Below are 21,044 nucleotides of genomic sequence, written 5' to 3' on the forward strand. Positions count from 1 at the left end.
CGACATGTAAATAAAAACAGAGGGAGTAGTAACTATTAGTTAGATAACTATTAGTGTTATTATTGGATCTAAATAAACCCATAAACATATAGTTTAGCGTCTCAATCTTATATATAAAAAGGAATTAAGAAAGCTAGCAAGGTAGTGGACAAAGGGAAATGCCAAAACAATGGGGAAAACAGTAGAATATTGTCTCGTCTCTATATTCAGTTTACCATTTTGTCCAAAAATAGAAAAATTGTACGAAACTGAGTGGGACGGGACATATTATTTGTCCCATCTATTTTTATCCACATAGGTGGATCCTCCCATGGTGTGCATGGAAGCTCCCGTATATTGGAATTTATATTCACACCTGTTCTATACCTTTTTCTACCTTGTCACACTTTTCAACGTCCTATACAACGGACCTGCTAACCGAATGCAATAATTCTTGGTAGCACCGCCGTTTCAGAAACCATCGCCCGTTTGATCTGGTTTGGCTTATAAGTTACGGCTGAAAGTATTGTTGACTGGTTTGGTATGAAAAAAAAAATATTGTTCGTTGACTAATAAACCATAGCTTATAAGCCAGATACGAGCACGCGAACAGCTGCATGCAAGTCGCACAGTCCGTGGTGTGGTTTCTTCTTTCAATCTCTTTCTGAATCAGTCAAACCCAATCGTCGAGTCCCTGATCGATCCTACGATTAATTATTCCGTGGTGCAGGACTTTCGCTGCACTTATAATCAAAGTGGCTGCGAAAAGTATATCACCAGAGCCCACAGTCCAGACTCCAGAGAGTTAAACGCAGGCTTGCATGCAGCTGCGAGTTACACTTACACATGACCCAAGCAACTGCCAAATGCGTAGCTCGAAAAGAAATTAAACGCAATCCTTCGGTCCAGTTTATAAGATGCAGTTTACCATGACATGATCTTCTAAGTTACAACAGAATCCATTCAATTTTCATTATATTGTTTACGATCATAAAGTTGTGATTATTGAACAGTAGCTTTAATTACAAATCTAAATGTGTGATTTTGTATTGCAATAGCTAAAAATTACTGATCAAATGATAGGTCAAAGATTATATAATGTAAATCTTGGTATACGTAAAGTGGCCGGGCCACGGTGAATCCATGGTTTTCTGGGTTGATGAGTAACCAAAATTAATGACCATGGTGCAAGCATGCAAGATTCTTAGAACGTGCATGGTCTTCGTTTTTGACCCAAAGATGGTTGCACGAGAAGACGATGGGCACTTTGCATTGCATGACGATTGCAGAAGATCACCAGTCAACTTATTACGATGGTTGGTTTTCTCTTGCACTCATCTGCTGCTCAACCCAACCAGGATCCTGGAGAAGGTCAATAATCTTGCATCTGTACTGTAATCCGCGGCGCGGCGTCGTTCTTCGTCCAGCGCCGCCGTACCTGCTTCACGCCGCATGCCATGCATCGCTGGCTGGCCGGCGACCTCTTCTTGGTCTTCTTTCCTAGAAGCTCGTGAGAGTTTGAACATTAACTGTGCTGCAGCATCCAACTACGTCAGGCCTTGCGACTAGCGACTAGCGAGGCAAGTCGTCGTGTCTCCGTCATATTCCGGCGTTCTGGATCGGATCTGGTCATCATTCGTGGCGTGGGACGAATTGAAGGGGATCACCGTCGAAGTAGTACTCGCATGAAGTGAAGTGGATCGATCATGCTGGACTTTCCTCGCTGAAACTCAAATTGCAACACCCAGAGAACGAACGAACATGCGAAAACGATGGATCTAAAGTGTCTGGTTCACAGACTAGTCCAGAACACAATCAAAGCGTCCACCGTACCGTACTCCGTATCCGCCATGCCAATGCAGATCCGGGTTGGCGCGGATTGCATCCCGATGATAGCTCTCCTCTCCTGTGGCTGTGATGTGATGTGATGAAGGCCCGTTCAGCTTACCATATATATTCGGTTTACTTTTTTAGCCGAAACAGTGTTTTTCTCTCACAACAATTCAGCCGGAATAGTATTTTTCAGCTAATTTCAGCAAGTCTCGGACCAGCGAACGGGGCCGAAATAAAATGAAAAGTAAAAGATCGACGACTTGGTCTGTCGTCTGTAATAAGCTAGTACAGTACATACAAGTAGAACGCTCTCCCCGTCACCGGTGACGCAGGCCGGCCCATCGGACACCATCCCTCGCGGTTGACTTTTTGCGCGCCATTCCGCGTCAGCTATAGCCTGGCCACAGTACGTGTCGGCCAGCCGGTGCCGTGCAGGGGCAGGGACGACTTGGTAAATGGTAAGCACTGGAGCCGCAGCCTAGCACGCCGACGGCACCCCATCCACAGACCACCACGGATCGGAACCGGAACGCACGCGAACACCACCTGCACTGCACCCTCGCACGCACGGCAACTGCAACTGCAACTGCAGGTGCAGGCAGGCGCGGCCAAACCGCCGCCACCCAGGCCCCAGCGGATGCACGCTGCCGCCCGCGCCGACTCGGCGTCTCCCACCACCAAAACCCCCGATCCACTTGCCCTTGCGCCTGCCGCGGATCCACCGCGGTTTGACGCCCGCGGCCCCGTGCCCCGGCCCAGAAAAAGCCACCGACGCCATGTCCCGTCCCGTCCTTGTCAACCGCTCGCCCGCCCCCCAGCACAGCTGCCACCACACGCCCATGCAGACACGCCAAACGCCCAAACCTCCCTGGTCCCTGCGATATGTATAAAACGGAACCTACTACCGCCTGCCGGCCCTGCTCGCACAGTTGCACCTGCCTATACCAAGTCGCCACAGAGGAAACGGAGACCTAGCGTACGTGCTGCTAGCTGCTGGCGCGCGGCGTGGCGCGGCATGCCGGGCGACGGCCTGCTGCGGCGGTGGTTTGTCTGCATGCGCCCGGCGCGGCGTGAGGCACGGCTGGTGCTGTGGGGCGGGGGCACTTGGGGCGCGGAACCGGGGCGGGCGGCGGGGGAGGTGATGGCGGAGCACGCGGGCCACGTGGTGTGCCGCGCCGACGGGTTCCGCGTCGGCCGCCCCGCGCCGGTGCTGGGTGTCGGGGACCGCCTCGAGGCCGGGCGCACGTACCTCGTCGTCCCCGTCGACCACCTCCCCTGCGGCGGCGACGGGGTCGTCACCGCGGCGTCGCTCGCGGCGCTCTCGTCGTCGTCGCACTCGAGCGGCGGCGGCAATGCGGCGGCGCCGTCGCTGGCGCTGGTGGCCGCAGGACGGAAGAGCCCGTTCGAGTACGCCAAAGACGGCGACGGGCGCACCGTGATCAGGGTCGCCGAGGAGTTCATCGTCAGGGCCATCGCGGGTGACGGCGGTGGGGGCGGCGGCGACGGCTGCGGGTCGCCCGCGCTTTGCAGCACGCCGGAGCTGAGGAAGCACTACGAGCAGCTGGTGGGCGCCACGAGGGGCCGGCCGTGGTCGCCGCGGCTGGACACCATCAAGGAGCGCAAAGGGCGGAGGCTTGCGGACGTCGTCAGCCCCGGCAGGCTGTCGCCGGTACGGCTGCTGGGGATGGACAAGGACAAGGGGCTTAGTTTCAGCATCAGCTAGCACCTAGCAGGTACAGCGGGATCAATCAATCAAGAAGCCAGCGGCAAGGACCATCTCAGGCGATCTCCATCACTGGCCTTCATTCATAGCCTCAGCTCCATGCCGCTGCTCCTTATTGGTCGTTGGACAAGTTGATTGTCTCACCACGAATGTTTATCACGTATGATTGTTGTTGACTTGAACAACCCTTCTATATTCAAATATTGGCTCTAGCGCTACCAGTTACTCCCTCCGTACTTAAAAAAAATTAAATCGTTTTGGAGAAGGCTTGGGTCAAATATTAGAAATATAAATCATGAATAACTTTTAAGTTGTTGAGTTGAAAAATATAAAAACCATATAAATAGATTTGTCTTCAAAAATACTTTCATAAAAATATACATATATCACTTTTTGATAAATATTTTTTATAAAAATAAGGAGTCAAAGTAATACTTTAGAGACCGTGTCGCTGTCCAAAACGACTTGATTTTTTAGTATGGAGGGAGTATACAGTTACACTCACTCCTACTTATGCAGCCATACAACAAGTGTAGATTAGCAGCTCTGGTTCAATTAAACTTATTTGGTCAACATGATATAGTTTAAATTGTAGAATCAATAGCTGTGTAACTATATAAACAGGGTTGTTTCAACTAAGATACGAATCAAGCGATTTTTAAAAGCAACTCGTCATGTTTTTTTTATGAGAAGCGATTATACTTTAGATTCTTTAAGATAAACTTCAGGTAAATATACATTTTTATGCAATAAATGATTCATGAGAAGCTATTGTTTTAGTTCCTAGCCTCATAATTCATTTTAGACAAACCACCATACCAAATAAGCATATAATCACTTTTCTATAAAATATTGATTGACAAAGCTACTTGTGAATTCAACCTAGAAGCTACTCTGAGAGTTAGATTCGAAAAAAAGAAGCTACTCGGAGAGTTATGCCAAAAAAATAAAAGTCTAACCAGAATTATATATAACAACTAAAAATACAATATTTATGGTGCCGAATAAATTCTATTACAATGTAGTTACATAATATATTTTTATAATGTAACTATTTTAGTGTCATGAGTGTTTTTTTTTACAAATCTGTTCAATCCTTAGACAGTTTGACTAAAAATACGTTTAAAGTTTTTTTTTTTGAGATGGAGGCACTACTACTTCACAGTCCCCCCCCCCCCACCCCCCCCCCCCCCCCCACCCCCACCCCACCAAAAAAAAAAAGTTCACGGTCTGCTTCTTTGGGTATAGAGCCTGCTTAGTTGAAGACTAGTTTTTGCAATGCAAATTTAGAGAAAGCTAAAATTTGGATAATAATATGAGGGAAAGTCAATATCTTCATAATACAACTAAGGTTGGTACTTGGTTTGTTAGCAACAAGAATTCTCTTGCCAAAAAAATTGGAAGGTATTACCAATTTTTTTGGCACCAAGTTACTTACATGCCAATTGTTGCAAAAAAAAATTACATGCCAATTCTTTTGAAGTTGCCCATATTTTGGTTTGCCAAAAATTAAATTGAAACGAAGCAGACCATAATCCTAATGAATTCATAGGAGGATTAGGAGAAGCTACGACCTTGCTTTCGTATAGCCACTATCCACCATTACTGCACTCCAAATATCTAACCAAAAAAAGTTGGAATCCTGTAAAACACGCCATGTGAACCTAGGCCCCGTTTAGTTGCCGGCCGAATTGACGCCGCCGGAATGCTACGTTACTCTAGCACACTGTAGCATTTCGTTTGTATTTGGTAATAATTATCCAATCGTTGACTAATTAGACTCAAAACGTTCGTCTCGCAAAGTACAACCAAGCTGTGCAATTAGTTTTTGATTTCGTCAACATTTAGTACTCCATGCATGTACCGCAAGTTTGATGTGACGGATAATCTTCTTTTTACGTAGTACCAAAGTTTACATTTTGGATAACTAAACAAAGGCCTAGAAAAAATGAAGCTCGAATTGACAATCTTTGTGTGTGTGTGTTTTTAAAAAACACTGACGAAGATAACTGAGCATGCATGTATCCGAGAAACGTACAGCGTTCCCCTGTCAGACATCCTTTTGCCACGTCAGCGATCCGCTCCGAAACGCATCTCAGCCGTCCAACCCCTGACCGCACCAACGCCTGGCGCTCGTCCACGCCAGCGATCCGCGGCATCCGCCTCTCCACCAATCAGCGCTCAGGGCATCCGTTCTATAAAGCAGCCGTTCCCTCCCCGCCTTCTTCCCCACGAAAATCCTCCGCAACCTCCCATCCCATCCTCGAATTCCGATTCGCAACCGAGCAAACCCTACCGCCCTTTTCCACTCACCGAGAGGACCCGATGGCGCCCAAGGCGGAGAAGAAGCCGGCGGCGAAGAAGCCCGCGGAGGGGGAGGCCGCGGCCCCGGCGGAGAAGGCCCCCGCGGGGAAGAAGCCCAAGGCGGAGAAGCGGCTCCCGTCGGGCAAGTCCGCCGGCAAGGAGGGCGGCGAGAAGAAGGGGCGGAAGAAGGGCAAGAAGAGCGTGGAGACGTACAAGATCTACATCTTCAAGGTGCTGAAGCAGGTGCACCCGGACATCGGCATCTCCTCGAAGGCCATGTCCATCATGAACTCGTTCATCAACGACATCTTCGAGAAGCTCGCCGGCGAGGCAGCCAAGCTCGCCCGCTACAACAAGAAGCCCACCATCACCTCTCGGGAGATCCAGACCTCCGTCCGCCTCGTCCTTCCCGGGGAGCTCGCCAAGCATGCCGTTTCCGAGGGCACCAAGGCCGTCACCAAGTTCACCTCGTCCTAGGCTTCTTGTCTTCGTGTGAGTGAGATGTCGGTGGCTTTTTGACTGAATGGAATGCTATTGTTATCTGAATGTTGATCTCTCGGCTGTCCAACATCTGCTTGCCACATTATTCTGGCAGTTGTTTTTGTTTGGGCTTCAGATTGAGACTGACATGAGAGTAATGTTGGCTGAATCTGTTGCGGTCATGGTTTGATTTAGATAATCTCTTTTGATCATCCAGGATAATACCTTCTGATCAGTTGTACTCTAGAGAGAATTTGTGCTTCTGCAGGGTTCATCACCTTATGGAACCAATGAATAATGCTACCCTTGTTTTCTGGCGATTCCTTCTGTTGCTTTGAGCATAACAATTTATGTATGTAGCTATAGACGTCGTTTTTTCAATTTCCATCTTTTGCTTCCTGCCAGCAGGTTTAATTTCCAGAAATCCTCTCTTGAGGACCAAACTTGATTGTCCTGAACATTATTGTGCGGTCTTGAAGTGTATGAGGTCAGTTCTGCACCGTACGGTCCGTACCTGGTTGTCTTGAATGTTGAATCTTGGAGTACAGTCAGTTGTTTGCGGTGCTCATCCTTGACATTGTATAGTTGAATACAATGGCCAATCCAACAATTTTTCAAATATATGCAGTCTTTTTCTTGTGGGATGGCTGGTTTATAAACATGTAGGAATCATGAATGGCTTTGTTTCAGGGAAGGTGGGAGTTTAGCTATGGATGGTTGTGGGTTGCTATTTAATAATCCTATTTGTTTGTTTTGGTTGTGTCCATTGTCTTGAGTGATTTCAGCCTCTGTTAGGTTAGGAATTCTCTGATTCTCTTCCTTGTTCCAATCCAACTTGTTCTTCTAAATATATTGTTTAGTACTTCAGAAATCCTGTTTGTGAGAGAAAAATATTGTTCGCTGTTCGCTTGGCTGATAAGCCAGACTGAAAAGTACTATTCACTGATTTGTTGTGAGAGAAAAATACTATACCATGACTGATAAGCCAGACAGAGTTCAAGCGAACAGAGTTTAAAATCACAGAGAATTGTGTATCACTTACAAGTATATATTAAGAAGAAAAGGACATCAGCCTTACAAAACACAATCACACATCCAAAACTCTAGGTACACATTTTTAGTTCTTTCAAATTGCTTTCCCATTGTTACTGTCATCTCCCTGTTGAATTGAGACCGTTGGTTTGCCTCTGCTGACTGCACCTGTGGAAAGCAGGAATTTTGCATGTTTTCTTCGTTTTTCATGTGAAAATAAATTGATTCCTATAAAATTCTTGTGTTTGAAAGGTGCCTTTGGTTTTGCCAACAGAGGTTCAGTTTATGTGCTATTGAGAGACTTAGAAGTACATCTTCCCTTCCTGGCAAGTGAGTGAAATTTTGAAGTGCTCTATGCGACTATGCCTCTATCAATCAGAATGTGCAAGTTTTGTATTTTGATTGAGATTTCTCGTAAGGAGCTATGCAAGCTGATAACACGACACAGTTTGCTTGAACTTATCAGCGCTAGAATTTACAGTATTTTTCTCTCACAATAAAACAGCTTCAGTCGGTTTATCAGCCGACTTTAATACCAACCGAACAGACCCATCTGAGGTGAACAGGCCCGGTGTTGTTGCCTCATGGTAGCTTAATCAGAATTCAGAAGCGCAGACGCTCGGCAATCACATGGGCATGCTTTTTTTTTTCTATTTAGAATTGATGCACTTGCGCATGTATTTAGGGGATGCTATCCAAACTCAGTCATATATATACGGAGTGTATAGACTAGAGGACAAGGAGGTACAGCTATGCAGGTCCTTTTTTTTTTGCTTATATATTACCAGATTTGTTAATGTTGTCAGTCCTTTCTCGTGTAGTTTGCTAATGTTAAGTGCATCTGCCAACTATATACATAATAATAATGCTAATCCTGTGATACATTATTGTTTTCTTCGTACGACAGATGAACATTGAACACATTTGTCACCCTTTATCCCCACAGCCTGAAGGAAATGCACCTGTTGCTATTTCAAGAAGAAGTATTGAGCAGCCTTGGTAGCTCACGTCGTATAGTCTGGTGAAGGAAAACTATTCTTGTTTCAAGAAGCATTGAGCAGTCCTGGTAGCTCACATCGTATAGTCTGGTGAAGGAAAACTGAAGGATGCACACCACTTGCTCGACTAGGTCAATCGGTTCGAACTACAGAATTCACACCACAAGCAAATAAGCAGCTGGTCAACTTCAAATGCATACATATACATCAGTATATTTGCACGAAGAGACCGCCTGGGGGCCTGGCACAGCTGCACAGGAGAAACTGCCTCTGTTGTTCCCTTAGAAATATGCACAAGCTCATCCATGGAATATTTTGAAATGGAAACCAACCTCAGTTGTCCTTCAGCAGATAAATGAACTACTGAACTGCATCAAACCAGTCATCACATTTCAGGGCTTGTAAAAGGTGGTTGAAGACGAATGTCAAAGTGGACATTCTCAATGCCTTGAAAACACACCCTATCAAACATATCACGTTTTTGTAAGCTTATACTCGTAGTAAACATATAGCAAAAGAAGGTCCAAAACCATTCTGACTGCATTCTGTACCTCACCTTTTCAGTCGTATATCACTGTTGTAGACTTATAGTTCCTCCAAGTACTGCAGATCTGAGTAGCCAGTAGAGGTACCGGCCATGTATTGCCAAAAGGGCCTTCCATCATTGACATACCTGGAGATACTCAAATGCATTAGGATTGAAATTTCAATTGCAGATGAAGCAGCATGGTGGGATTTGAATGTAAATGAGTTCAGGAGGCTGAATAACTTAAAGTTGAATAACTTATATCACGTACTCCTTCCATTCAAAATTGTAAGTTGTTCTAGTTTTGTCGTAAGTCAAAGCTATAGAAGTTTGACTTAAGATAAAACTAGAATGGCCAGCATTTTGGAACCGGAGTATGGTGTGTCTGGAGGGCTGCACGGCTCCCAGGCTTACAGCTCTATGTATTAGTAACATAACAAACCCAATAGTTTATTCTAGTACATATGTGGGCAGGCAAGAAGGGGAAATTTCAGGAATTGCCCCCCTACCAAACATATATCACCCATTTGATACCCTCCCAAAAGACTTCACAAAATTTCCAAGATGAGCTAAAACAAATGAAACTAGGACTCATCTTACTGACTGTCTGAAACAGAAAAGACTCAACACTAAAGACAAACACACAAGATTATCTAACACAATGTACCTGAGAACTAACTAAATAAATAGATAATCAAGTATCCCAAGAATATCTGCAGAATGAAGCAAAAATACCTATCATTGTAATTTTCTAAGACGTTTTGCAAGGAAATTACTCAGAAATTGTAGGATATTCACACCTATACAAGACAAGGACATACCTACAACCGGAAATGGTAAGAAAACATCTCTTAGGTTACAATTAGCATGTTGGGGAGCACACATATAAGGTAGAGACAATAACAGCAACAAAGCCTTACATACTGTAGATACATAGTTTCTTTTTGGGAAAGAAATATTTATTTTACACGAAAGAGTGATATTATTCATCTTATAGGTCAAAAAGGGACGACTGGAGAAAATGGGCTATCAGATCAAGAAGTATTCCAACCAATGTTGGCACCAAAGGCCTGATCCAAGCAAAGAAATCCCGGCAGCACATAATTTATTAGTATACATCCATGGACTAATTCTATGCAGAGTGGAATATGTATTTGGTTCCCCCTCATACACTAATTCTACATTCGCTGCGAGCTCAGTTAACATCAACCGAATGCTCCTCATACACTAATTTGACATTAGTGTGAACTCTCAACATTGACTGAAACCTAGTCAGCGAATCTGATATGCAATACAAGCGCAGAAAAGAGGAGAAAAGCAAAATAACACAAAGCAAAGTATTATAAGAACAGAACAGGTGGAGAAAAGAAAATTTCAGTGCAACTGCAGAAGAAAGGATCCATCAATAGCTGCTCATCTCACCTTGTCCTGTACCATTAAAAATCATGGGCAGATTTAAGGAGCTCCATGGTGTAACTGGACTCTATTACCTTCGCAGCTGAGGAAAAATCTGACTTGGTGGTGGGAAGTAGACCATAAAAAGGTCCCAAGAGCTAAATGAGAGATTCCATGCGACACTTCATTGAACAAGTGAGAAGGTACATAACTCTCAATAATGATTTGCTTAGTATGCTGCAACTATTGAACTTTAGCATGGTATCCCATCATACTGTTGGCTGCTGCTGTTTTGTTCCTCTGTTTATTTCATTTCGCGATTTTCTCCTCCTGTAAATTAGCAGAGGTCCTTCCTTTCGTTTCAAGAAGAGGAAATATGCTTTATTGTGTGCTACACCAGATCGAGGTTCGGAACATATCCCTCTAGTTTCATCTCATTTACCAGTATGCCCATGAGTTGATACATATCTTCTGCACCATGCTGTGGTTCAGTGCTTGCATAGAATTCAAGGACTTTACCATGAACCTCAACCCAGCTGCACCCTGGAGTCTTGCTAACACCCCTCTCCCTCATTAGCCCTATCATTCTTGCAGATTCATCCATTTTATCTGAGGTTGCATAAATCTTGGATGATACCACATAGTTCCATGAGTTTGTTGGCTCCAACTTCATAATCCTGTTGATGACCTTCTCACCAACCTCAGCATTCTTGCATTTCCAACAAGCAGCAAGCAAAGCGCCTAACATGACAGCATCTACCTTGCCATGCATTTTCTCAATAAAATCCCATGCTTCTTCTAAATGACCAGCACGTGCGAACAAGTCAACAATGCAGGAGTAGTGCTCAATTTTAGGAATGACGTTAAACACAGGTGTCAGGGAATTGAACAACCGGCGGCCATACTCAAGTAGCCCAGCATGTACACAAGCAGAAAGCACTCCTATGAATGTGATATCATCTGGCTGGAGTCCTTTCTCATTTCTCATTAGTTCAAACTGCTGAATGGCATCATAGCCTCGACCGTTGAAGGCAAACCCACAGATTAATGCATTCCATGAGGCTTCATTTTTGAATGGCATCTTCCCAAAAACATGTGTGGCTTTCTCAAGATCTCCACACTTAGCATACATGTCCACTAAGGCTGTTCCCACATAGACATTGCTGTAGAGGCCTCTGTGTAAGGCATACCTATCCAATTCAACTCCAAGCTCCAGTGCACCAACTGCAGCGCAGGATGAGAGGACACCGACCAAGGTTATCTTGTCTGGACGCAGCCCAGCTTCCCTCATGCTGTGAAACAAGGCTATTGCTTCATTTGACATGCCATTTTGCGCATACCTGCATCAGCTGATATGCCATTTGTAAATTATCAGGCGAAACAATGAATCCTTAATCAGCATTTGTTTGCAACAATAACAGAAGTGTGTCTTCATATACTTGCCCGGTGATCATGGCATTCCATGCCACGACATCCTTGTTGCTGATGCCATCAAACACACGCCGTGCATCTTCTATCTCTCCACACTTCTCATACATCCCCACAAGCGCCGACCCAATGAGCGAGTCCACCTCCATCCCGGCAGACCTCACCCACTCCTCCACCAACTTCCCAAGCACCAAATTGCCAGCATCCCTGCAAGCTGTGAGCACAACTGCCAGAGTCACCCCATTTGGCGCCACTGCGCCCTCAGTGACCATCGACCGGAACATCCCTTCAACCTCGGCCACCATCCCTGCCCGCTCGTATGCTTTCATTATAGAGTTCCAAGAGACGACATCCCGGTAGGGAATTCCGTCGAACACCCTGCGAGCGGTGAGGTGGTCACCGAGGCAGGAGTACATAGTGATGAGGGAGTGGACGGTGTGGTCGTGGTCCCTGAGACCGAGCTTCTCGAGGAAAGCGTGGGCGGAGCGGGCGAGGGCTGGGGCCGGGCAGCGAGCTGCGGCGAGGAGGAGGAAAGGGAGGGTGTAGGCGTCGGGTCGGAGTTCGGTGCGGAGCATGCTGAGGAAGAGGCGAAGGGAGGTGTCCGGGCGCGACGAGGCGAAGAAGCGGAGCGCGACATTGTAGGAGAAGGCGGTGGGGGCCGGGTGGGAGGAGAGGAGGAGGAGGACATAGTCGGCGGCGGCGGCGGAGGAGGAGGAGGAGGAGGAGGAGAGGGAGAGGAGCTTGGAGAGGAAATGGTTGTAGGGAAATGGGCGGTTTGAACGTGCGAGGAAGTGGGCATGGAGCTGCTTGACGGCGGCGAGGGAGCGGCAGCGCGACAGGAGCCTAGAGACGGCGGCGGCGGCAAAGGCGGCGGTGGTGGAGGAGGCGGCGGAATGCATTGCTGAAGGTGGCGCAGCCGACGGGTTGTGGAGCTGTCGCGGCTGTCCGTCTCCGGCGGCGTGCCAACGATGCGCGCCGCGTCGGATGGGACCGCCGCCACCGTCCCGGTCCCGGAGGAAGAAAGACTTTTTGGCGTGCACCGGCATTTCAGCGGCCGCGAAACTGATGTTCAGCTGGCCGCACACCCTTGTCATTGTGCATTAGCGGCCAAGATGAGCACCTCGGGGCTGATCAATAGAAATTTAGAACAAATATTAAAGATTAACGATGAAATCATATGTTTTTTCTACAGTAAATATAAAGAAAAATCACTATCAGAGGCTGCTGCCCCCCTAGCCCCGTGGATCCGCCACTGTCATTGTGTACTGCTGGAATTTTTTTTCAGGTGTTTTTTTTCACATGGGGTCCACATGAAAATGTTATTTGATATATTTCAAAAATACTATTTAGTATTTGAATAAATTTTCTCGAGAAACACTTATTTCTTCTAAAAAAATGAAGTTCTTTAGTCATGAAACTTGACGTGAATAGATCACCTATGGATTAGAGGGCATATTTGGGACTGCGGGTTGGCCACCGCACCATGTATCGGTACCCCAACATATAGCCTGTTCGCTTGCTCATAAACGATCGTAAATTTCCAGCCGGGAACCGTGTTTTTCTCTCACACCAAACCAGCCAGCAGTAAATAATCCACGATACGATACGGCCTCCCGAACAGGCTAATATGACGTGTTTGGGACCGTAGGCTGGTCACCACATCGGTACGGTATTGACCTCCACCTCATGGTACATAAAATTCAAGCGTGGAAAGAATCATCGATGAGGTGGAGTGTTTGGCGGGATTTTCTTGATTCTCAAGGTGGTACGACCGCAAATCCGATTTTTAGTAGTCCAAACACACCTATAGTAAATTAGATAAAATAATCTTTAGTTGATCCGAACACACCTATAGTAATCCAATAGATTATTATAATCCAATAGTCCATCTCAGACCTACTAATATATAGAAGATTAGAGGTGCTCACAAAATCGAATCCCATAAATTTAACACAGATAATGCAGGGATCCAAACAACCTAGATTATTATAATACCTAATCTAGATTACTATAGCCACATTCAAGATCTAGTTTCTAATAATATAATAATGATCTAAACAAACATTTAATTATGGAGGAGAAACTTAAGAAAAGTTAAGCAGAAGGTAAGCCCTAATTTGGTTCAAAGCGGACATTATGTAACCACCTTGGTTCGTCCTTTTGATATTGTGTGACATGTGGTGCGAGTATAGGGGGGAGGCGGCGGGGGCATGCACCCTTTGTTCGTGCTTTTGATATTGTGTGACATGTGGTTTGTGACGAGCAATGTATGTTCATGGACGGTTCTTTCAAATATTCTATTAATTATTTTTAGTTGCACATAAATTTAGAACATGTACTATGTTATATTGTTTTAGTTTTATAATTTCAATAGTTCATCGGTTAGCCTCCTCATGGACACTTTCTGGCTTGGCACTTGAACCAAAACTGATTAGCACAAACACGAGACATTGGCGTAAAGCAACAACATAGGAGTATCTTCATACCCATGTGAGAAGAGGCTAAGTTTGAGGAATTATTTCAGATAAAAAACCATGGAAAGACTTAGGGCCTGTTTGGCAGGGCTCTGGCTCCGGCTCTGGCTCCTCTGTAGAAGTGGCTTCTCTGTAGGAGCCGAAGCTTTTTGAAAAAAAAAACGTTTGGCAAAACGGCTCCTCCTGTTCTTCTAGAATTGATGAAAAGTAAAAATGTCCAAAGTGCCCCTACTTATTATTTGACGGTACAAAATCTTGCATCAATTAATTATAATATCGGTTATAATTTAGGTAAATCATTTTTTGAGCAAAGGTAAATCATATTTAAAATAATTTCTAATGAAGAAATGAGGAAGGCACCCCTTTGGGCCTAGGCCCATACGACCTGCACCAACCCACTGCCGGTCTTCCCTTCCAAGGAACCAACCGCTCGCATCTTCTCGTAAAAAAAAAGATTGCAGTGCCGCCACCGCCGCCGCTCTCGGCTCCGCTTGCTCAGGCCGCCGCTGCCGGCAGCAAGATCGCACCCAGTGCCTGCGCCGCCGCTCTCCTACGCCGTGCTTGCTCTCTCCCATGCCGCCACCGCCGCCGCTCACCGTACAGCGCCGCCGAAGCCTACTGCCGTCCTGCGTAGCCGAGCGAGACAAGGAAGGGCGTGAACGTCTTTGCATTCTAGACAGCAGGAGGAGCCGCGCGGAGCTACGTTTCTTGGCTCGTCCTCGTGCTATACAAAACGGCTCCGGCTCCCAAAGTGCTCCGCCGGAGGAGCCGTTCTGTGAAGAGGTGTTTGGTGGAGCTCCTGCAAGAGCAGGAGGCGGAGCCCTTGCAGGAGCCCTGCCAAACAAGTTTTTAAGTACTTTAGGCAAAGGAACCGAAAGTTGACATCAGGAGTCGTTGCACTTATTAGGTTGCTCTGGGCTCTGGCTAAGGTCAACAAATTCCAAAATACTGCACCATTTAGCAGTGCGTAGTAAGGCTGTGTTTAGTTCGCGAAATCTAGAAATTTGGCTACTATAGCACTTTCGTTTTTATTTGGCAATTAGTGTTCAATCATGGACTAATTAGGCTCAAAACGTTCATCTCGCGATTTCCAGCCAAACTGTACAATTAGTTTTTTTTCGTCTACATTTAATGCTCCATGCACGTATCGCAAGATTCGATATGATGGCTACTGTAGCACTTTTTGGGAAACTTTTTGAGTAAACAAGCACTAAATCATAGCCGTGAGCAAAGAATGGATCCTTGAACACAGCACTAACGGACAAACTAGTAATTTGCAAGGCAATTAATGTGGCCATATCGATATGTCGTGCACGGCAGGCTTAGGGAGCTCATTCTAGATTTCTCAGAGCTCTTTTCTTATGTTGTAAGTACAAAAGAGAAGCTCTGCCATTATTTCTGTGAGTTTGCTGTTCTTGTTTCTCTGCATTGATACTTTGGCTGTCTTTTTTTGGTATCCCTCTTCTCTGTTAATTCAACCCGGAAAGAGCTCCTGCAATGGTCGTTCAGAAAGGGAAAAAAATACAGGAAGGCCTGAACAATGAGAATTAGTGATGCCGATGATGCCTCAGGATACGAATTGTGAAATACGAAAGATGCCGTAGGGATCACCCAAGGTGTATTCTGCAGGTCACAGCCGCAACACAAGAAACTAACAGGCGGCTACTGAACATTTAAATGTATACATAAACATCATCAGTATTTGCTACAAAATGCCTGGCGCAGTCGCACACAGGGAGAAACCGCTCTTGTAATTTCCCTTGGAAATATGCACAGGACGCCCTTGGTAAGTAGCGTTGACACTATGTACAAGGATGACTCCTATTGCGGCTCAGGAGAACAACTCACTATACCTCAACCCCGATCCTCTCTGCAACCTGCAATACAGTTACAAACAAATCAGCGAAAAATCAGCGCTTCAGAGAAATAGTGCAGATAACATGAAAGAGTTGCAGGGGATCCTGGGCCAAGTTATACAATGCAACTGTTGGTAAATCCTGGTGAAATGCAACACAAATATAGAGCTGATAATGTTGGAATTCCACAGGAGTGTTGAGCAGCAGAAAAATATACCTCCTTGAAGGAGTAAACATCACTGCGCCAAAGCCAGGCATCACAGCCTGCATCCCTAGCTCCCCATATGTCGTTCCTACGGTCATCACCAATATGCACAGCTTCTTCAGGTTTCACTCCTAACAGCTCGCAGGCCTTCAAGAATATTGTAGGGTTTGGCTTTTCTGCTGCAACCTGGAAGTTGAGCAGCATCCAAGGAACAGAGTTTAAGACAAGATTAATAGGAAAATAGCAGCTATAGTTTACAAATAAGCACATAAATACAGGGCCAGAGCTTAATAGTAAGCTTCGTTAAACAAGCCCATCTAATATTCAGAGATGGAAACCAACCTCAGCAGATATAGCAACTGCATCAAACCAGCGGTCACATTTAAGGGCTTGTAAAAGTGGCCGAAGACGGGTGTCAAAGTTGGACACGACAGCTGTTTTGACACCAGCCCTCCTCAATGCCTCAAAAACACGTCCAGCATCTGGATCGCAGAGATGCCAAGCCTAGCAAACATATCACATTTCGTAAGCTTAGCAATTATATACCAAAAGAAGGTCAAAAACCATTTCGATTGCACACTGTATCTCACCTTTTCAGTTGTATAGTACTGATACAGTTCCTCAAAATACTGTAGATCTGAGCAGCCAGTAGATGAACTCACTATGTATTGCCAAAAGGGCCTTCCATCATTGACATACCTGGAGAAACTCAAATGCATTAGGACTGGAAATTCAGTTGCAGTCCAAGCAGTAGCATGATTTTCGAAAGGGGTTTGAAATCTGGAGTGCTGCAAGGCTCCCAGGCACAGCGCTTTTTTAGTAACATAACAAACCCAACAGTTCATTCTAGTACATAAGTGGGCAGGCAAGATGAGCTAGAAACAAATGAAATGAAAGAACCAGAACCAGCACTACTTCGGACCACCACCCAGATGGCCAGATATGTTAAGAAAAATTTGTGGCGATGTTTTTTGACCAAGATGTTTGTCCTGATAGGTTTAAGAAAACAGCCTGGAAGTACTTTATTGTTATGTAGGAGTATGCTTGAAAAGCTCACAAAACCAGATCAAGTTACTTTTGTCAACTGTACAGTATTTCTATAACGCCTAAACCATACTCATCGGCTAGGAATTATTGTTCCTTCTTTATTTCTTTATTTTTGTCTTTTTTTAGCAGTGGCATAAATAAACCAGCAGAACTATGCTATTTGGGAGAAATCCAGTTCTCGAACTAGATCTAGAAGACTTGTGATGATATAACTCTCCGAGTTATTTACTGACTTGTTCTTGGAAGGATGCCCAGTGTTATTACGTCGAATTGACTTACAGCTCAGTCTTCCAGATAAATTGTTCAAAAAAAAAAATCTCTGCATAAATGTTCTCGATTTGCAACGCATCTGAGATTGATGGATTCAGATATATTTAGGTTTGCACTATTTATAGGGATTCAACTTAATCTCTACACATCGGATGCAGACCTTTTAGCTGGATATGCGTGGCATGTTAACTATACATGACAAAATTACTTACAGTACCAAAATTTCCCTAGCTTTCATGCAAGGAACTTCGAAGCTGATTGTTCCAAAAGACCCAAGCCTCTGAAGTGATCAATCGACAACTTCTAACCACTTTTATTACCATATAGGTGCACAGCTCGATTGGATTGCACAAAAGCAGGAGACACGTACCATACCAAGTTACCAACAAACATGTAACTGTGAGGTGCAATCAACTGAGGTCACATAATACACCAGTTCCACATGCTTATATTTTTCTCCCTCTAAAAAAAGTCATGCAAAATACAGCAAGTACCATGAACAGTCACAAGTTTAGTGGGGCTTACCTCAGACGCGATCTACCCCATGGCTGCGCATAGGCCCGCCGATACCGCATCAGAATCTCATCCTCGGAGTAATCCACTCCGTACTTCTGGCCTATCGTTCTGTACACCTGAAACAGACGTTTAAAACAGCAGACATCAGAACACATGCTCAAACGCATCAGAGAAAGCAGGAGACTGTTGTGCAATTCGTCGCTCAGGGGACGAAACGAAACCATCTAGGCTTAGATTGCGAAAAAATTTCAAACCGATGAATAGTACCACTTTCGTCTTATTTGGTAAATATTGTCCGACCAACTAGCCTCAAAAGATTAATCTCGTGATTTCCAACTAAACTGTGTAATTAGTTATTTTTTTAACTACATTTAATACTCCATGCAAGCGGCTAAAAATTGATGTGATGGAGAGAGAGTGAAAAAATTTAGAATTTGGATGGCATCTAAACAAGGCCGTAGTAAAGCAAACAAGTCCTGAAGAACACTGACAGATCTCTCCACAGCACAGCCTGAGACCGCATATACAGAGGAGAGAAGCAACAGATCAGATCAAGTCCAATCACTCTGCCACAGAGCGCGCACAGCCGAGCCGAAATCAACTTGCATGCCGCAGGAATCGCTACCGATGATCAGAAATGGGGTACAGAAACCATCGGACCACACATGCAGCAGGAAACCGGCCGGGCATAGTGCAGCAGAGGACGCGAACCGGAGGGAGGCGTGCGCGCGGCGGCGGCGGCAATGGGAAGGAGGGAGGCGAAGGCGAGCGGAGCGGACCTGGGCCATGGGCTCGGTGGGGGCGAGCAGCGTGCCGGCGGCGTCGACGAGGATGGCCTTGTGCGTGATGTCGCCGTAGAGGGCCCGCCGGTAGTCGTAGTACTCCCGCGCCCCCATGAGCTCCCACCTCGCGGCCCCCGGCCCCGTGGCCGTGGCCACCTCCGCCGCCGTCCCGAGCGGCCGTCTCTGGCCGCGGCCGCCCGCGGCGAGCGCCGGCTGCAGCCGGGCGGCGGCCGCCGCGCGCAGCCGCGCCACCGCCATTGCTTGCGGGGCGGCGAGATGAGGAGGAGGAGGAGGAAGAGCGTCGCCGTGCCGTCTCCGCGCGTCGTGGGCGTGGGCTGTGGTGGTCCTCGGGGGAACTAGTGTTGGCGGTTTATAGGCGGCGAAGGCGTGGCGAGTGGTGACTGTGGCCTGAGAAGGGCCAGAGATGGCTATATTTGGATTTGGATGATCATTTAAAAAAGCTGTTGGAGAGTAGTTTTATATCAAAATCTCTATTTCTAGCATTTAAGAAGGATATGGAGAGTCTATGCTTGTCCGTTAATGTTTGGTTCGGGAGGAGCATGGTAAAAATCAGGCTAACATGGACATGATATATCATCACCAACATTGCAACGATTTATCCGTGGATGGATGTTGGCAAACAAAATTCCGGTATATTTCTATCTTATATTATATCTGAATAGATAGAGTTCACGACCAGAGTGTTTTTCTCTTTAACAGTAGGGTGTTTAGTTCGAAACTTTGTTTTTCTTAGTTTGTGAAATGAAATAGTTTAGTTCACCATGATCTCATTGTTCATAATTTAGTAACTAGTGTACACATGGGTGAAGTCATTTCACCAAAATTATTAGGATGAGCATATGTAGTTATACACCACCTTATAAAGGTTGAATATTTTTCTTAAACTAAACACCACTTAAATGCATGAAATTTTATAGCCTTTTACCTAAGCGGGGTCCACATAAACCTTACAAACAAGAATAGAGCAACATCCAAACTGATGCATGATAATACTAATTTTCTTAATTTTTTCCCCGAGCAATCTAATTTCTTCATGTTTTTTCACCCCATCTGCCAAAAGAGTCGATCTAATCCTTTCACACGTGCCCGGAGCCACTTCATATACGTCTGTGCTTCTATTCTTTGTTTGATAGCCCTAACAACCAAGCATCAACACTAAGGCCTTTTGAATTAAAAATTTTAATAAATAGGAGGCTCAGAGAAAAATACTGTAGATTTTAGCTGATAAGCCGGCTAATAAACCGGCTGAAGTTGTTTTGTTGTGAGAGAAAAATATTGTAGATTTTAGCTGATAAACCAGCTGATAAGGTCAAACGAACAAGTCCTGAGTTTAGATTAAATTTGTAGGTTCGGTATGCCTTCAGTGGTAACCCCAAGTTAGAGGCAATGGGACCTGCGAAGTTTTTGTCAATTGGGGTTGCATCGTGTACTTAGCTCGGTTAGTGCGATTTGGTAAGTTTAATTAAGGCCACAAAAAAAATAATGTGGGTATGTAGGGCCTGTTTGGCCTCCGTCTAAGCTCGCCAAGCCACAACAGGGGCGGCGCCAGAACTGCGGTGGACGTTTTTGTTTGTCTTGAGATCTCCCACACGGGTGAGCCAATCGCTCGCCAGCATTCTCCCACACACACTGCGACTGGATGTAGAAGAGGGAGGGAGAACAAGCGCGCGCACAACACAAGCACCAACGTTGGTCGGAGCTCTGCAGATGAGATGACAAAACTAAACTCGCTCTCTTCACTAAGTCGTAGTGGGAAACTATATATACAACTATACCCATCTAATCCTAGTACACAGACACGCCAGGCTGCTACGCTGCTACAATGATTAGATATGACAGCAGGACTGACTTTGACGTCTGCCCCTGCTGTGGCTACAGTGCGGCAGGGGAGCCTTTCGGCGCCTGCCCCTGTCGTTGCTACAGTGCAGCAGCAGGGGAGCCCTTTCGGCGTCTACCCCTGCTGCGTGTACAGAGGGAGAGCAGTAGATTATTTTACAGTTTTCCTCGCCAAGATTTTGGCAAGTTGTGGTAGAGAAATTGAAGTACGGTCTCGTGGGCACGCCGCAAGTGCGGCAGCTAACCAAACGGCCGCCACACAAGTTAGGCACACAAGACTGTGACGTGATTTGGCAACTTATGGTGACAAACCAAACACGCCCGTACTAAGTACCACAG

General features: G+C 45.8%; 4 protein-coding genes across 7 annotated transcripts; 2 read left to right on the forward strand and 2 right to left on the reverse strand.

Annotated features, from left to right (window-relative positions):
- Positions 1 to 2,122: 2,122 nt before the first annotated feature.
- Positions 2,123 to 3,788, forward strand: LOC136552856 (uncharacterized). The gene has a single exon (XM_066544426.1). The coding sequence runs from the start codon at positions 2,450 to 2,452 to the stop codon at positions 3,533 to 3,535; it is 1,086 nt and encodes a 361-aa protein (XP_066400523.1). The 5' UTR covers positions 2,123 to 2,449; the 3' UTR covers positions 3,536 to 3,788.
- A 1,963-nt stretch (positions 3,789 to 5,751) lies between these two features.
- On the forward strand, positions 5,752 to 6,637 carry LOC136550535 (histone H2B.5-like). The gene has a single exon (XM_066542136.1). It carries the CDS (start codon positions 5,861 to 5,863, stop codon positions 6,314 to 6,316), a length of 456 nt encoding a protein of 151 aa, XP_066398233.1. The 5' UTR covers positions 5,752 to 5,860; the 3' UTR covers positions 6,317 to 6,637.
- A 109-nt stretch (positions 6,638 to 6,746) lies between these two features.
- On the reverse strand, positions 6,747 to 12,790 carry LOC136550533 (pentatricopeptide repeat-containing protein At2g34400-like). Of its 4 annotated transcripts, XM_066542135.1 has the most exons (5): positions 11,714 to 12,790; positions 10,298 to 11,610; positions 8,906 to 9,022; positions 8,682 to 8,810; positions 6,747 to 8,495 (listed from the first exon to the last, which is right to left on the reverse strand). In XM_066542135.1, the coding sequence occupies exons 1-2, from the start codon at positions 12,742 to 12,744 to the stop codon at positions 10,662 to 10,664; spliced, it is 1,980 nt and encodes a 659-aa protein (XP_066398232.1). In that variant the 5' UTR covers positions 12,745 to 12,790; the 3' UTR covers positions 6,747 to 8,495; positions 8,682 to 8,810; positions 8,906 to 9,022; positions 10,298 to 10,661. The 4 variants fall into 4 exon arrangements, with proteins under 4 accessions (XP_066398232.1, XP_066398230.1, XP_066398231.1 ...); XM_066542133.1 differs by having other exon boundaries at positions 6,747 to 8,810; XM_066542134.1 differs by having other exon boundaries at positions 6,747 to 8,810; positions 8,901 to 9,022.
- Positions 12,791 to 15,751: 2,961 nt separating this feature from the next.
- Positions 15,752 to 19,226, reverse strand: LOC136550536 (uncharacterized). Its single transcript, XM_066542137.1, has 6 exons — positions 18,846 to 19,226; positions 18,076 to 18,182; positions 16,824 to 16,932; positions 16,576 to 16,737; positions 16,246 to 16,419; positions 15,752 to 16,049 (listed from the first exon to the last, which is right to left on the reverse strand). The coding sequence occupies exons 1-6, from the start codon at positions 19,104 to 19,106 to the stop codon at positions 16,020 to 16,022; spliced, it is 843 nt and encodes a 280-aa protein (XP_066398234.1). The 5' UTR covers positions 19,107 to 19,226; the 3' UTR covers positions 15,752 to 16,019.
- Positions 19,227 to 21,044: the final 1,818 nt, after the last annotated feature.

Source organism: Miscanthus floridulus, chromosome 4 (genome assembly GCF_019320115.1).
Source record: "Miscanthus floridulus cultivar M001 chromosome 4, ASM1932011v1, whole genome shotgun sequence".
Classification (NCBI taxonomy): Eukaryota; Viridiplantae; Streptophyta; class Magnoliopsida; order Poales; family Poaceae; genus Miscanthus; species Miscanthus floridulus.